This window comes from Staurois parvus, unplaced genomic scaffold (genome assembly GCF_062004578.1).
Source record: "Staurois parvus isolate SC_StPar_1 unplaced genomic scaffold, SC_StPar_1.0 ptg000068l, whole genome shotgun sequence".
Lineage (NCBI taxonomy): Eukaryota > Metazoa > Chordata > Amphibia > Anura > Ranidae > Staurois > Staurois parvus.
The window spans coordinates 8,959,503-8,975,381 of NW_028317864.1; the positions used below are offsets into that span (position 1 = coordinate 8,959,503).

Here is a 15,879-nt window from a genome sequence, read left to right on the forward strand (position 1 = left end):
GCCATGCCTCACAGCGCCCTCTCTCTTTAAAGGGACACTATTTCCTGTTTTGGCAGCTCCATAGCTGCCCTGGGAAATCCTCTGCTCCGTCACTGCGGGCTCCTGGGAGGTTTCCCTGGGCATCTCTGCAGCACCTGTCACTAGGGAACATGGTGCCAGGACAGTTTTGGTCCCCCCTAGTTTAGCTTCCCCAGCCATCTGCTGGATTATAGCAGGCACATGCAGAGTCCCCGTGTCCTTTTCAGTCTTTAGCCCTGCTGCCCATTGGGCTTTTCCCTGTGCCTCCCCACTACTCAGGGAAACACACAGCAGCCAGTCCATGTCCATCTGTATTGTGGAACTCCCTGAAGGACACACTCTTACTTCCTTGGACTCAGTCCCACAAACCGAAACAGTCTTACCATTTCCTGTAGCAGGTGTCATAGCCTTCACTTGAGTGCGTAGTCTCTCCTCTGATGTCTCCACAGACTGACGTCCCCATGTTGTCACGGGGCAACACTGCAGCCATTCTGGACCAACTGACACCCCCTGCAGGTAACACAGGATCCCTGTTGCTAAGGGTAACAGCATACTTGCTCTCAAAAGGCAGTTGGCTATACCTGATGCAGGATGCAGATTGTTGTGCCCTCTGTTCTAGTCTGACCACTTCTCCTAAGCGGCCATAACACGAAACCTTGCATTTCTCTGACATTCTGATACCTTGTTCTTCGAGTGACACCTCTGCAAACCTGGAGCATTGCTGGCGAACCATGACATGCTGAACTTCCCCTCGAAGGAGGATTTCCTCTTTAAACATGCCATAGTCATCCTGGTCCCAATCCATCAAATGATAAATCAACTGGAAATTTGTTGGTAATATGTGCTGCAGCAACTCTGGCCACTGGTTCCTTGGCTATTTTCTCTGTGTAGCGCTTTTTTCAAATTTGCAAGGAAGTCCCCAACCTCCTCTGTAGGTATCATGGGTTGCATGCAATCAGAGGCCCAGAACTCAGCCCTTCTCGCTATAGACTTTACATGGCAGATATTGCTACGAGCAACCACACTCCTCTCAAACTTGTGGTCAGCCTTTCGCTCATTCCTTGCACTCAGAGCCGGCTTGCCAAACACAGATGCAGTCCTTTGCTTTGATATGCAACTTTGCAATGGAGGCTGGGACAAAGGGCATTTGGAGACAGCATGCCCCCACCCACTGCACCGCAAGCATCGCTCTTGTCAGAGTGTCTTGTTCAGGCTCCCCACATTGCATCCTTTTGCCAGCTTAGGACTCTGCACATTAATAGCTGGTCTCCCTTCACCAGTGTTGCCAGGGGCAACAGCAGCCATTTCCCACTGTGGCAAACTCTGTTCAGATATGAATGGGGCTCGTTCTGGTGAGAACAACCCCTCCAGCCACAGGGCTCTCTCATTTCAGCAATCCTTGCTTCTTTTTTGAGTTTTGACCGCCCCATCTTCACAACACTTTTGCACAGTCCAGCAACAAAGAGATGGAGCACTGTCTCTTTAAGGCAGGTTACTTTGCTCTTGCAGGTTCTCCTCACCTGCACACACAAATTGTTCTGTCTCTTACACATAAAAACAGTTCATATAACTGATGAGCTTAAGTCTTTTGCAGGGATCTCCAATTCTGCCCACTGCATCCACCATCATATGTGAGAACTAGCATAAAGTGCAAAGCTTTTACAGCACACAGCCACTCGCTTTCTTCTTTTTAAGGGCCTTTTAGCCCAATTTTATTTAAAAAAAAGTTCCATATCATATGTTTCCCACACAGGGGTATCCACCATCAAAACAAATATTCAGCCTGGGTCTCTCAGGTATACAGCCCCTTGCTGCCATGGCTTCCACCTCTCCTAGGTGGAGCCCTCCTGACTCCTGGGCAATGACTTCCTGTCTGCCAGGATAGAGCCCAGAACCCTAGTCAGGTTATTATTTAACCTCCTTAGCGGTATTCCCAAGTGTAGCTCGGGGTAAAACTTGAGTACCAAGAGCGGTAACCCCGAGCTACACTCGGGCTTACCATGCGGCGTTGCTCAGGGAGTCCCTGCAGCACTTACCTTGTCCTTCGCTCCCGCGATGTGTCCCCTGCAGCGTCCCCGGCCATCTCCTCCGGCCGATGACGGCATCCGGCTTCCGTGTTCCGGTCCCTGTGACGTCGGGACGTACAGGCGCCAAATTTGAAATTTTTTAAAAATTTCATTTTTGCTGTCATTGCTGTTTCAATGCATTTCACATATATTTTGTCCCTACTCCTTTGTCCTGTGCCCTGCCTGCATTTTGACTGTTCTTTCTGCCTGGAAACTTAGAAAAGTCCATGGCGTCCAAAAAGCGTCCCTTTACGTCAAAAGCGGTTTTAGACCAGCTAGAGAACAGCGATAGTAAATCAGAACCACTTGCAGAATTGAGTGATGATTCGTGGGGAAATTCGTCATCAGACACTGAAAATGATTTTGCGACTTTGCTCAGCGATGTGCGAATTTGCCTCTGTATTTCAAATTTCAGTGTTTTTGGTTTGATTATATTATTGAATTAAATGTATTATTATTATTTTTTATGATTATTTATTAAATTATAATTTATGATTTCGTGTTTCAAGTATGATCATATCCGGAATGTTTACTAGACTCTTGTTCGTACAGATTTCAGTGAGTTATTCCTAAAAATCACAGCCTACAATAAAAAAACTACATATTTCCATGCAAAATAATGGTACCGCTTTCAGCACAAAAAAATCGGAAAGAATCATACCGCCAGGGAGGTTAAAGCCCTGCACACACCTGTATAATCAGTGTGCTGGCTGTTCACAAAACATGGACCCAGGATTGGAGATTTCATCCCTTCCAAATCACTTTGAAATCTCCAGGCCCCAGGTCCCAAAACGGCCTTTATGAACCAATGAGCAAACTGACAAACCAGTTTACTCTGCATAAAGCAAACCGCCTGGAGCCCCTCAACCTGTATAGTTGAGAATCCTGGGTTATAACCTTGATTCAGACCGTGGCAGGATACTGCATTGCTACAATATATATGTATATATATATACACACACACACAGTGCTCAAAAAAATGAATGGAACACTTGGAAAACATATCAGATCTCAATGGGGAAAAATGCGCTGGAATATATATACTGACATGGACTGGGTAATGTGTTAGGAACGCAAGGATGCCCCATCGTTTGATGGAAATGAAGATTATCAACTTACAAAGGACTGAATTAAAAAAAAAAAACCCCGAAAATCAAAGTGAAAAAATTATGCATCAGGCTAGTCCATTTTGCTGAAATTTCATTGCAGCAACTCTAAATGGTACTCCATAGTGTGTATGGCCCCCATGTGTTTGTATGCATGCCTGACAACGCTTGACCCTCAAATAATGCAATTTATTGTAGTAAAATACACTCACATGATGAAAGCGTGTGTGCGTGGCTCCGCCGTACACAATTAGTCATAAATGATGTAATTTATGACGAAACGCGTATGGTGGAGCCACACACAAATGCTAACATGCATGCGCCACCGGCCTGTGGCCATATTGCATACTATAAAATTTTGTCCTAGTGCTTTTAAACGCAGATATGTGTCTTTCATCATGTGAGTGTTTTCTACTACAATAAATTGCATTATTTGAGGGTTTTACACTATGAGGAGAAATCTTTTATTACATGTTTAACTCCACGAGTTCTGGTCTTATACAACTTACTTGGAGTGGTTGGACTTACCACACATAGGGATCGGCTTTGGGTGTCCAGAGGAAGATTCCCTCCATCCATTTCCCTGGAGTTTTTTTTTAAAAATGTGATTGACCACTCTTAATAGGGGCCACACACTTTCTGGTAAGCCTTGCATGCAAGTGGTTGGTGTCACATTGGCTATCTTTGGAAGACTTCCTATCTCATCACGGCATTTGGGGACTGTTCTGTTTTTTATTTCCTCATATACATTTCACTCATGAACATTTTAAATCAATTTTGAACTTTATTTTGTTTCCTTTATTTGCACTTTATTTGTACACTATGATATAGGATTCTAAATGCTCAACAGTCCTGGCTCTTTTTTGCCGTATTTTTGGTTTCAAGATGTGCCAAATATTTTCAATTGGTGAAAGATTTGGACTGCAGGCAGGCCATTTAAGCACCCTGACTCTTCTACTGCGAAGCCATGCTGTTGTCACAGATGCAGTATGCGGTTTAGCATTGACCTGCTGAAAAAGGCAAGGCCTTCCCTAAATAGAGGTCATCTGGATCTGCACTTGCAACTCTAAAACCTGGATATATCTTTCAGCATTAATGGTGCTTTTCCAGATGTGCAACTTGCCCATTCCATACATACTAATGCACCCCTATAGCATCAGACATGCATGCTTTCGAACTGAACACTGATAGCATGCTGGGAGGTCTCTAGTTCAGAGGACGTGGCACTCATGATTGCCAAAAGGAATGTATATTTCAATTTGTATTGTGATGTAGCTTTGAAACAGAAATATAGCTCTCTAAAATAAAAAGCACATGTTCAGTTTGCAAAACCATTCCGCTACATTACATAAAAGTTGCACTAATGCAATACAATTTTAATCAGTTGACTTTGTTGATTATATTTTGTGGTAAAGGTACAGAGGTGCGCAAATAACATAAATATTTAAATACATATTATAAATTATATTATAAATGTTTAAATAAATATTGAAAAATTACAGGAAAGTACAATAACTTTTTTTTTTATTAATTTTTATTCCCAATATAAAACAAGGGAATAAAATATACAGTATGTATCTAAAGACTTTGCAGAGAAGGAAATCTAGTCCTGCATTTGCCAAACAAATATATGCACTAATCATCTATATAGTTGGGAGATATTATATGTGTATCTGAGCTATTTATTAAGCTGTTTAGCTGCAGTTTCAGCTTTAAGAAACATAATATCAATCTAATCATTTTGGTAAATATCGTATTGATTCAGTTTACAAGCAGATATAAAATCAGACAGGAGAAACATTCCATATTCATAAAAAATATCAAATATTATTCAATTACCTTTTTTTTATTCTTAAGCAGACTCCCAACCTGGATTTCTATCAAAACAAGAAGCGTTTTGAACCAAATGGTCAGTGATGATTGTACAAAACTGTAGAACCTTTTTTCTGCTCTCTCTCTCTTTTGTCTCTTGGAAATAGCTATAATTAGTTTATTTTTGCTACAACTGTCTCCTTGTCCAAAAGAGTCGGTATTTATCATAATGCACTTGTTTGTCAGTGCTTAGGGCAGGTGAGTTAGGGGTGGGAGCACCAAGACTCCAACTCTACAAATTGTAATAACTTCTTTTTTCAGTTTCCATCTCCTATCCACAACTCTTGGAAACCTGAAAATTAACACTTGCAGTGAGGCTGCACCCACACTGCAAGGGTTAATGGTTTGAAAAAGTTTAGAGGGCCTTGTTAAAATAGGTTTACTTGCCCGATCCATGGTGCTGTTAGACCTGTCCCTGCAGCATCTTCTACTCTACATTCTGGCTGTCTAAGGGTCTATAGACGTAATGGCAGCTAAAGAAAGTCCACCAATGGAGAGTAGGGGAGCGCCGCTTGTCTGGGTTGCAGATGATCAGGTAGGTGAAAGCAAATCTCCTCTCCCCTAGACATGCGAGCAATTAACCCTTGCAGTACAAATGCAGCTCCACTGCAAGTGATCATTTTCAGGTTTCCCAGAGATGGGCTTTAATTCAGCAGGAGAACCTTTTGAGGTGCTGGAGATGTAGGGAGGAGTCAGAAGGTAAAGATAACATAAAACCTTTTCTCCTTTTCTCTTTGGTGCTCTGTACGGTTGAAAAATAGGTCTTCAAATAAAGCAGAACCCATACTATTTCCAGTACAGCCTAGCATTGACACAAGGGGCAAGGATTAGCAAGAGAGGGTCACAATACAGGAGTGCCATGGCAAACCTGATTTCTTAAACCCCATCACAGGGCAAAGCTCTCACCCATTCAGCAGCTTCTGACAAAAGATATACTGTATGTTACATATTCTGAAGCATTGTTTCCACTCATTTCACTTGATGTGCATGTCCTGTCCCAGTGCTACTTTCTGAAATGATGACCAGTGGATCCAGTACTGTAGTCTGTGGCAGCACTGAATGGTTGCATCTTCCTAATGTCACCATGCTAGTGGTCTGAGGGAGCCCAACCACAGAACACCAATAGGTTGTATTCCTATCACTTAAGTAGTGATGTGGATAGCTGAAGATGGATACTCCTGCTAAGCAGTGAAAAAGAAGACTAGGGACCAACAGATTTGAGTGAATGTTTGAGCTTTTAGATTACGAATGTTATAAAAAAAACAGGAGGCATTAATGCTCCGAGTTCAGCTTTAATACAACCACAGCCATTTATAAAAAAGCTATTGCATAGACAAGCTAAATGGATGGATGTGCACAGCAACCATTCATTTTCCAGCTCATATTTTTTAGTGCAGGTAATGAATGGATGTTACAGGCCACAATGATTTCAGTGTTACCCTTGGTTTCCTTTGGGGTATTGTGGTTTTATGAACAGTGTGAATTGTTTCTTCTTTTATAGGAGTATATATAGAGGAACTGCTTACTGACTGGAAACATGATTATAAAAGGCTGGAGGTGAATCATTCCTATATTCAGTGGTGAGTTTTATCATTTATTACTTAAAGTGGTTGTAAACCCTTACATATACCCAGTGAAGTGGCTGGTCTCAGGTGATACACAGAGATGAAACAAATCATCCCACATAGGTAGTACCTGTCTATCAGTAGTCTTCTCTACATCCATTCAAAGTGCTGAATTTATAAAGCTTTTCTAGAATTCAGAAAGAAGGGGTGGGGAGCTGAAGTTACACTCTGGAGAGCTCTGAGACCTGATTGGAGGGAAGAGAAACACCCCCTCCACACTGCTCACAGGAACAGAGGCGAGGCTGTCAATCTGCTGGAGGTCCCTCCCCTGTCACCATTTTGCTCTTGGTGTCAGGAAAATCTGTCAGAAGTGATTCATGCTGATAGCAAAGGAACAAAACAGCAGACAGAAATTACACTTGGTGCACTTAATTGATACAAGTACACACTATAGAGGGATATGCTTTGTTCATATTTCATTTCCGAGGTTTACATGCCCTTTAAAGTTGAAGCAAGCCACCCAACTAGATTTGAAAATTTAGGCACCCAGGAGATTTTTGGCATGGTGTGCAAGTATACACAGCATATTAGCAGATCATGGCAGACCTAACAAAACAGTCCCTTTTAGCACCACAATACCAGTGCTCCCCTCCATTGCCTGAGCTTCCATCTTTTCCTAATTTTCTTCTGGGTTTGGGGTCTTTGGCCACTTGAATGGCCAGGCCTGGATGAGGTAACTCTTACCCATACATCCGGGAGTTTCTATGTCCCGCCACAGAATCATATCAAGATGCTATAGTGAGCAGGGCATGCACAGCTTAAAGCTCACTAGTGGAAAAAAGTAGACAGGCTGGTAGAGGCATCTGTGACAGAAGATGGAGCAAAGTATCTTCTGTCTGAAAAAAACCTGCCTGTCAACAGTACAATATAAAAAAAATGACTTCCACTTTAAAGGATAAGTTCACTTTTTAGACAAAAACAATAAATGCACATTTTTTTGCAGATAAAAAAATTTGCATTTATTATTTTTGTCTATAGTAGCCTGTAAAGCATTGCACCAGCGATCAGTAGATGGCTGATGCCATGCAGGTCTCCTGCAGACCTGTCAGAATATCTTCTTGCTGTACGGGATGTATACTCAAGCAGATATTCTGACAGGAAGCCTCAATGAACAACCACAGCGCTCCACAGCAACGTGATAGTTCATTGAAAACTACACGCCTTGCAGTTCATTCATTCACGTAAGTCCGGGAGGGGGAGGGCGGGGTCAGCTATTCGAACATGCTACAAGTTCCACCCTAAAAACAGGTGGAACATGTAACATGTTCCCAAAGGTGAACTTATCCTTGAGCCCTCATGCACATGAGACGTTTTGATAACGCTGGTAATGTTAGCTGTGTAAAGTCATGTTAAAAACAGGAGTTTTTAAACATTTTTTAGCGTTTTTGCATTAGCGTTTAGCAGAATTTTCCTGCATTTGCGTTTTTAGCATTTTTTTTCACCAAATAAAAATTATTTTTTAGTCAAAAAAAGTACAAAAACACTGGTTTGCAGCGTTTTACAACATTTTGCTGTGTTTTTCAGCGTTAAGGCGTTTTTACAGCTAAAAAACTCCTCTAGAAGCCCACTAGTCCTGGGGTCTTTTTTCCAGCAAAAAAACGTCCCAGCCAAAAAACGTTGATTACAGTCTGTGTGCATGGACACATAGGATAACATGCTGGGGGGTTTACTTGCTGTAGAAAAAGATGTCAAAAGACAAGAAGAGCAGCTGTAAAAACGTCAAGTGTGCATAAGGACTTAAAATGCAACTCCACTTTTAAAAAATAAGAAGCCCAACATTGTAAGAAATATAAAAAAACAGCTATCGCTGCAATATTCACCTCCTATCTGCTGTCCTCTGCCTGAGGTCTTTATTTATGGGTTATACTGAGAACTAAAATAATGAAATACATTTAATATATATTAGACATTGCATATAAAAGTTTTATATTTTCTATTTCCAGCCAGTTGGCAGTGTTGTAAAATCCCTTTCACATGTCTACCACGTTAATATAAACTCAGGAATGTGCAATTTATATCATCGACACTCGGGACATGTAGTTTCGGGTGCTGGGCAGGTAGTCTTTTTTAACATTTAGTCCTGTTGCAGGCAAGCGGCAGGGTTTGTCAAGTAAAAGCATTTGGGCAGCTGAGCTGCAGCTCAATTGCTTCCACATACCATGCTAGTCCCATCCCCTGCCCCCTCCCATGCACACCTCCTCCCTCTTCTGCTATGTACCCCCAGCTCTGCTTGCCCATCTGTGGGCCCAGGACCGGCATAGCAGGGTGCCGGCTGGTTGAGGGGAGAAGAGTGGACACACATTCGCTCTCCTCCCCTTCTTGTCCTGAACTGGAAGAAACATGTATGATGTCACTTCCAGGTTCCTGTTGACAGAATTCCCAGACATCTTTGATGTCTCAAAGAGAACCTGTCACCAAAAAAATCACCTAAAACTTTTTGTTCCTTATGTCATGAAAAAAAAAAAGTTAAGTAAAAAAAATGTTCTTTAATATGTAAAAAAAATTAAAAAGTTACACCCAAGCACATAACTCCCCTAAAAAATTATGAGCCCCCCCCACCCCACATATATGCACGAATGTAAACGCATACTTCAGGGTGACTATGCATGAAAGCATCAATTGCGATAACCTTGTTACATATTGCCGCACACGCCGGAATGAGAACAATAATTCTAGCACCAGACCACCTCCGTATCGCTAAACTGATGCCCTATAGGAGGCTTTAAAAGCATTGACTGCACATGCAAATTTAAGGTTTGAAATGTTGGGTATCTATTTACTCGGTGCAAATTTATCTTTTATATTTTAACAAAAAAAATTGCGTAATTTATTGCCTTTTTGGTCCCTAAAATTAACTTGACTGTTTTTTACTGAAATTTTGTGTAACATCGTGTGACATGAAAAATTGGAACTATCACAATTTTTTTCTCTAGGGTGTCTATTGTTTGGGGGTTTTATGTAATCTTCAGGCCTAAAGTGATTTTTTAAACGTGTGCAAAAAATGCAAAGTGGGCTCCGGCAGCGAAAGGGATAAAGGATAAGTTCACCTTTGGGAACATGTAACATGTTCTCGATCCTGAAGCGGCTCAGCTATCTGAGCAGAAGTTTTCTGTACTAGCGGTCACTTTTTGAAAAGAGCCCAGCTGTGCAGGGCTCCACCCACATGGCCACAACCTCCATTCACAGAGTTCTTTGAACGAATCAGCTACAAGAGCCGACATACTTTGCGGCTGTTGGCTTATAGTCCTCGGCTATTGAGTGCTCTGGTAGTTCAATAATTCTTCCCGTCAGTGTGAAACTGCCTGCCCATACGATGTATGATGTATGGGCAGCCAGATTACACTGACAGTCTGCAGCAGTGCAGTGCAGTGCAATGCTTTCCAGGCTCCTAAAAAAAAAAAAAAAAAAATATGAAATGCACATTTTTTTTTTTACCCGCAAAAAAAAAAAAAGTGCATTTCATTCATTATTTTATCTTTTTTTTTTTTTTTTATGGTGAACATATCCTTTAGCAGACACCGAGGCTTGATTTGGCTGCTCAGCATGTGCTTGTACTGAGCACCCAATTACTTCCACGTGTGAAGGTAACCTGAAATAATTTATTTTTCTCATTGGGGCCGGCACCTCATATACTCGCTCAGCAAATGTGCTTCTGCTGAGCGTTAAGAGAGCCTGACACTCAATTTTCCTGACAAGCACCCAATCAGTGCTCATTACACTGCAAGGTCTCTCCCCTCCCTGCTAGTCCCCGGGTGCGGTGCTGGAGACAGACAAGGAGGGGAGGAGGAGATAAACAGCACAATGGTAGAAACAATAAAAGTTTAGGTCACAATAAAGCCCCCAAGACATTTCTAAAAGCACCGCAGATTTAAATACACTTTGGTTAAATTTAATCTTTTTTGATTGTGATGAGGGACAAGTAGATTGGGACCCCGATTTAGTCCCTGGACAAGTAGTTTTTAAAAAAATTTCCACACCCCTGAATCGGCTGTATTGAGTAAAAGCCTGTTGTTAGAACTGAATAGCTAGAGCGCTTATTACACAGAGTTGGAAATATCTACAACTATGTGATCTCTTTAGAATGATTTACAAAACCTGGCTGACTGATGTTACATTTTACACAAGGCTTCCCCTGATTGGCTGAAGTGGAGATCGTGACATCACTCGTCTGCCTCTCTATCTCAGCCATTTAGAGGAAGCCTTGTATTCATTGACAACTACAAGGCTTCCTGTGAATGGCTGAGCAGCGCTCAGTCTGGCTTGATTTTGTTCCGGGAATAGGACAGGAAGTCTTTGTACTTTGTACCACTGTATACTCTCTGTAGCTGATACTACATACAGTTTATTCAGCGCTTCCATTGGGTGCATGTATTAGTGAAGGAAAGAATTAATTTGGACCAGCTTGGTCCAAGAGAACTATTAAAAGTTCAGTCAAACCTGGAATTCTTCTAGCCCTGCTCTACTCTGTCCAAAACTAAACAAAATGTTGCCTTTGGATACCATCTAAATATATTTCACACATCCCAGTTTATGTTTTGCAAGGGTAAATTCCACAAATATGTACAGTATGTAAATGTTATTAATAGATTCTTCTTCCAAAGGTCAAGATTTTGTAAACTTGTTTAATTCCTGTTTCACCGCAGGCTGTTTCCATTGCGGCAACCTGGAAGAAATCCAAAAGCCAAACCGCTGACACAGTATGAGATTGAGGTACAATATTCTAATCTAGTGGAATGTACATTCCTTAGATCTTGACACTGGAACATATAAAGTGAACTGTAGAATCATAGGGACACTGACATGTGTACAGTGAAGGAAATATGTATTTGATCCCCTGCTGATTTTGAATGTTTGCCCACTCACAAAGCAATGATCAGTCTAAAAATTGAATGGTAGGTGTAATGTAACACAGAGACAGAATAGCAACAAAAAATTCAAAAGAAATGCATGTCTAACAAATGATGCACTGATTTGCATGTTCATGAGGGAAATAAGTATTTGATCCCCTATCATTCAGCAGGATTTCTGGCTACCAGGTGTCTTTCATACAGGTAACAAGCTGAGATTAGAAGCAGTCTCTTAAAGGGAGTGCTTCTAATCTCATGTTGTTACCTGTATAAAAGACACCTGTCCACAGGAGCAATCAAACCATCAGATTCCAAACTCTCCACCATGGCAAAGACCAAAGAGCTGTCCAAGGAGGTTAGGGACAAGATTGTAGACCTACACAAGGCTGGACTGGGCTACCAAACTATCGCCAAACAGCTTGGTGAGAAGGTGACAACAGTTGGTGCAATCATTCGCAAATGGAAGAAACACAAAACAACTGTCAGTCTCCCTAGGTCTGGTGCACCATGCAAGATCTCACCTCGTGGAGTGTCAATGATCATGAGAACGGTGAGGAATCATCCCAGAACTACACGTGAGGATCTTGTCAATGATCTCCAGGCAGCTGGGACCACAGTCACCAAGAAAACAATTGGTAACACACTAGTGCACCAGTAGTTCATTCCTACATTCGAAATGGATGGAGGAATCGCTCTCGCCGAGTTATTGTTTTCTGATGGCGGGGAGCCTTCCCCACTGTTAGAACACACTAATCAGTATTGCCAGCTATAGCAGGCAGCACTGGTCGTTTGAGAAAAACCTGACAGACTGGTTGTACAGAAGTCGCCACATGTTCCCAATTGGATTTAGGTCTGGACTTTGACTGGACCATTCTAACACATGAATATGCTTTGACCTAAACCATTCCATTGTAGCTCTGGCTGTATCTTTAGGGTCGTTGTCCTGCTCGAAGGTGACCCTCCACCCAAGTCTCAAGTCTTTTGCAGACTCTTAACAGGTTTTCTTCTAAGATTGCCCTGTATTTGGCTCCATCCATCTTCCGATCAACTCTGACCAGCTTCCCTGTCCCTGCTGAAGAAAAGCATCCCCACAACATGATGCTGCCACCAGCCTGTTTCACGGTGGGCATGGTGTGTTCAGGGTGATGTGCTGTGTTAGTTTTCTGTCACACATGGTCTCATTTGACCAAAGCACTGGAAAACTGCAAACGGGACTTCTTTTGGCCTTCTTTCAACAATGGCTCCTTGCCATTCTTCCATAAAGGCCAAATTTGTGGAGTGCACAACTAATAGTTGTCCTGTGGACAGATTCTCCCACCTGAGCTGTGGATCTCTGCAGCTCCTCCAGAGTTACCATTGGCCTCCTGGCTGCTTCTCTGATTAATGCTCTCCTTGCCAGGCCTGTCAGTTTAGGTGGACGGCCATGTCTTGGTAGGCTTGCAGTTGTGCCATACTCTTTCCATTTTCAGATGATGGATTGAACAGTGCTCTGTGAGATATTCAAAGCTTGGGATATTTTTTTTATAACCTAACCCTGCGTTAAACGTCTCCACAACTTTATCCCTGACCTGTCTGGTGTGTTCCTTGGCCTTCATGATGTTGTTCACTAATGTTCTCTAACAAAGCTCTGAGCGCTTCACAGAACAGTTGTATTTATACTGAGATTAAATTACACACAGGTGGACTCTATTTACTAATTAGGTGACTTCTGAAGGCAATTGGTTCCACTAGATTTTAGTTAGGGGTATCAGAGTAAAGACGGCTGAAATTAAATGCACGCCACACTTTTCAGATATTTGTAAAAAATTTTGAAAATCATTTATCAATTTCCTTCCACTTCTCAATTATGTGCCACTTTGTGTTGATCACATAAAACCTCAATAAAATACATTTACATTTTTGGTTTTAACATGACAAGATGTGGAATATTTCAAGGGGTATGAATACTTATTCAAGGCACTGTAGACCAAATATGAACTCTAACATTTTTGGGACCATGCCTCTTACATATAGAACTACATCTTCTAGGAGATGAAGAAAGATACAGAAGTCATGAACAGATTTCTAAGAGCTTATGAACTGATGTTGGGCTTCTATGGGATCAAAATCCAAAACAAAGAGACTGGAAGTGTTGAACGTCACAGTAATTACCGGGATCGATTCCAAAACCTGAACAGGTTAGTAGCAATTTTATGTTTATGTAAAGGGTCTCATTTAAGGATTTACCTGCACGGTCTGCTTTCTCTGTTAATGGATTTCCACAGTCAAGAGAGAACGTTGGGGTATGCCATGTGGTGTAGTAAACGGGAGAGCTGGTGGGTGAATGGTTGTGTTCTTGCTCTCTTCTGAATAGTCAATGGATGAGAAGTCACCATTAAAGTGACACTAAACTCTAGTTTAAAAAGAAAATAATTCTATTCAAGTAGAATTTTTAATTATTTATTCAAATATGTACATTCAATAGCTCTCAGGCTTATCTAGATTCCTTTGTTTTAGCTGCTATGATCAGAGTTAGAGCAGGAGAACTCAACCTGTGGACCTCGGAGCCCTTTGATGTGGCCCTTGACTTCAAACCAGGGAAGCACACTTCTACTATATCCTGTGGGTTTTGGTGCTCTTTCAGAAAGTGCACCACAGCCGCAAGATATAATAGAAGCCTTTGGCAAAGTGCAGCTAACCCACAGGAAAGACGCAGGTGCACTGTGCTGCACCCGTGCTGCAGGTAAACTGCAGTGCATCTGTGTGAGAGCAGCCTTATAGGGGGCCCAGGACAACAAGGGTTTGTTTACTTTTGTGGTTTGGAGGGCAGTATAACCCCAGAGTTGCAATGGTGACCCTACTCTTTGCTCCAGGGGGCCCATGCGGCCTCCCTGTCACATTTTGTTTTACACTTGACAGGAGGAGCAGCAGATACAGGAACCAACCCTCTCCATTTTCCTCCTGCAACTCCTCAAAGTCGGCTTCTTCTCCTCTCACTCCTGCTGGCATTCAGCGGCTGGAGGATGAAAATGTTCATTAAACTATTACAAATAAAAATTCTAAATTCTAAACCATTTAATTGTTGCCTACGACCAGTTACCAAATCACTTAAGTGGCCCTCGCTCTTCAAAAGGTTGACCACCCCTGTGTTAGAGGGTGGCTAGGTTCATTTTCGATGGTTCCACTGTATGCAGGTGTTTAGCCACCCTCTCTTGCTTGCTCCAGATAGATTAGGGACCATAGTCCCTAGTCCACCTTGGCAGCAAGCATGACAGCATGGCTATATTCCTACATACAGTGGGACCATGGAGAACTAATGTAACCACCTCTAACAGCAAGTCAGATTTCCACAAATGAATACCTGGTCTGAAGGTAATATACACTGCTCAAAAAAATTAAAGGAACAGTCAGAAAAGATGAGTAGGGAAAACAATGTCACTGGCCTCCACCTGTAAAACCATTCCTGTTTTGGGGGTCATCTCATTGTTGCCCATCTAGTGCACCTGTTGTTAATTTCATCAACACCAAAGCAGTTGAAACTGATTAGCAATCCCCTCTGCTACTTACCTGACCAGATCAATATGCCAGGAGTTTAATTGACTTGATGCTGTACTCTGATTACAAAGTGTTCCTTTAATTTTTTTGAGCAATGTAGTTACTTCAGAAGTTGAAGGGAGTTATCTAAGGCCCCAAAGAGGTCAGGATTTGAGTGCTGGTTGGGACCACTGAAGAAGCAGTTGGGACCAGAGAACCTGGAAGTTATTTTCCCACTTGTTGGTATTTATACTGGAAAATCAGAAGTTCCCTCAAGAGAAGCTGCCATTGATTTGCTGTTCACATGGGACAGGCACTAGTGGAATTTCCACAAACATGAGCTCTAGTGATGTTCTGCCTATTACAACCTACAGCAGCACTAAAAGAGGGAGCTCAGCTGCATGAGTCCCAGTAAGATCCTGGTGACATGCAGGAATCCAGTCTTCTGTCTTGGGGACTCTATTGGTCTGTGCCACATGCCTTGCTTTTCATATCTGCTATTGGTTTTTTTTTTTAATGCATGCAAAATTTAATAGGAGGTGCTGGGACACAAAAAGTAGGGAATAAATACCCAAAATTCCATAGTGTAAAGGGGAGTGAATTCTGGCAGGGAAAGCTTGCTGTAGGAGAATCCAAACCATATACAAAGCTAGCACTGAGTCAGCCCACTGCACTCCATTATAACTAAACACTCACTTTTTAAAGGTATTTAATTTGAAAGTAATGGCGCAGCTGTTAAGCTGGCACACGGCTTCCTGTACTTGCTGAGTCACTCACCCAGAACAAGTATTCTGCTCAAGAAAATGAGAGAAAAAATAGAAATTCCTATGTG

The 15,879-nt window shown here is 42.0% G+C and overlaps 1 protein-coding gene across 5 annotated transcripts in view; it reads left to right on the forward strand.

The window, feature by feature from the left end:
• The window catches only part of LOC149469537 (opioid growth factor receptor-like), a 48,464-nt gene that overhangs the window by 31,245 nt on the left and 1,340 nt on the right, over window positions 1-15,879 (forward strand). For 3 of the 5 annotated variants that reach the window (XM_089669109.1, XM_089669111.1, XM_089669113.1), the window contains 4 exons: window positions 5,048-5,099; window positions 6,564-6,642; window positions 11,331-11,397; window positions 13,563-13,711. In XM_089669109.1, coding sequence (XP_089525235.1) covers window positions 5,048-5,099; window positions 6,564-6,642; window positions 11,331-11,397; window positions 13,563-13,711 — 347 coding nt within the window. The remainder of the gene's footprint in view (window positions 1-5,047; window positions 5,100-6,563; window positions 6,643-11,330; window positions 11,398-13,562; window positions 13,712-15,879) is intronic. The other 2 variants (XM_089669110.1, XM_089669112.1) reach the window with 1 other exon arrangement.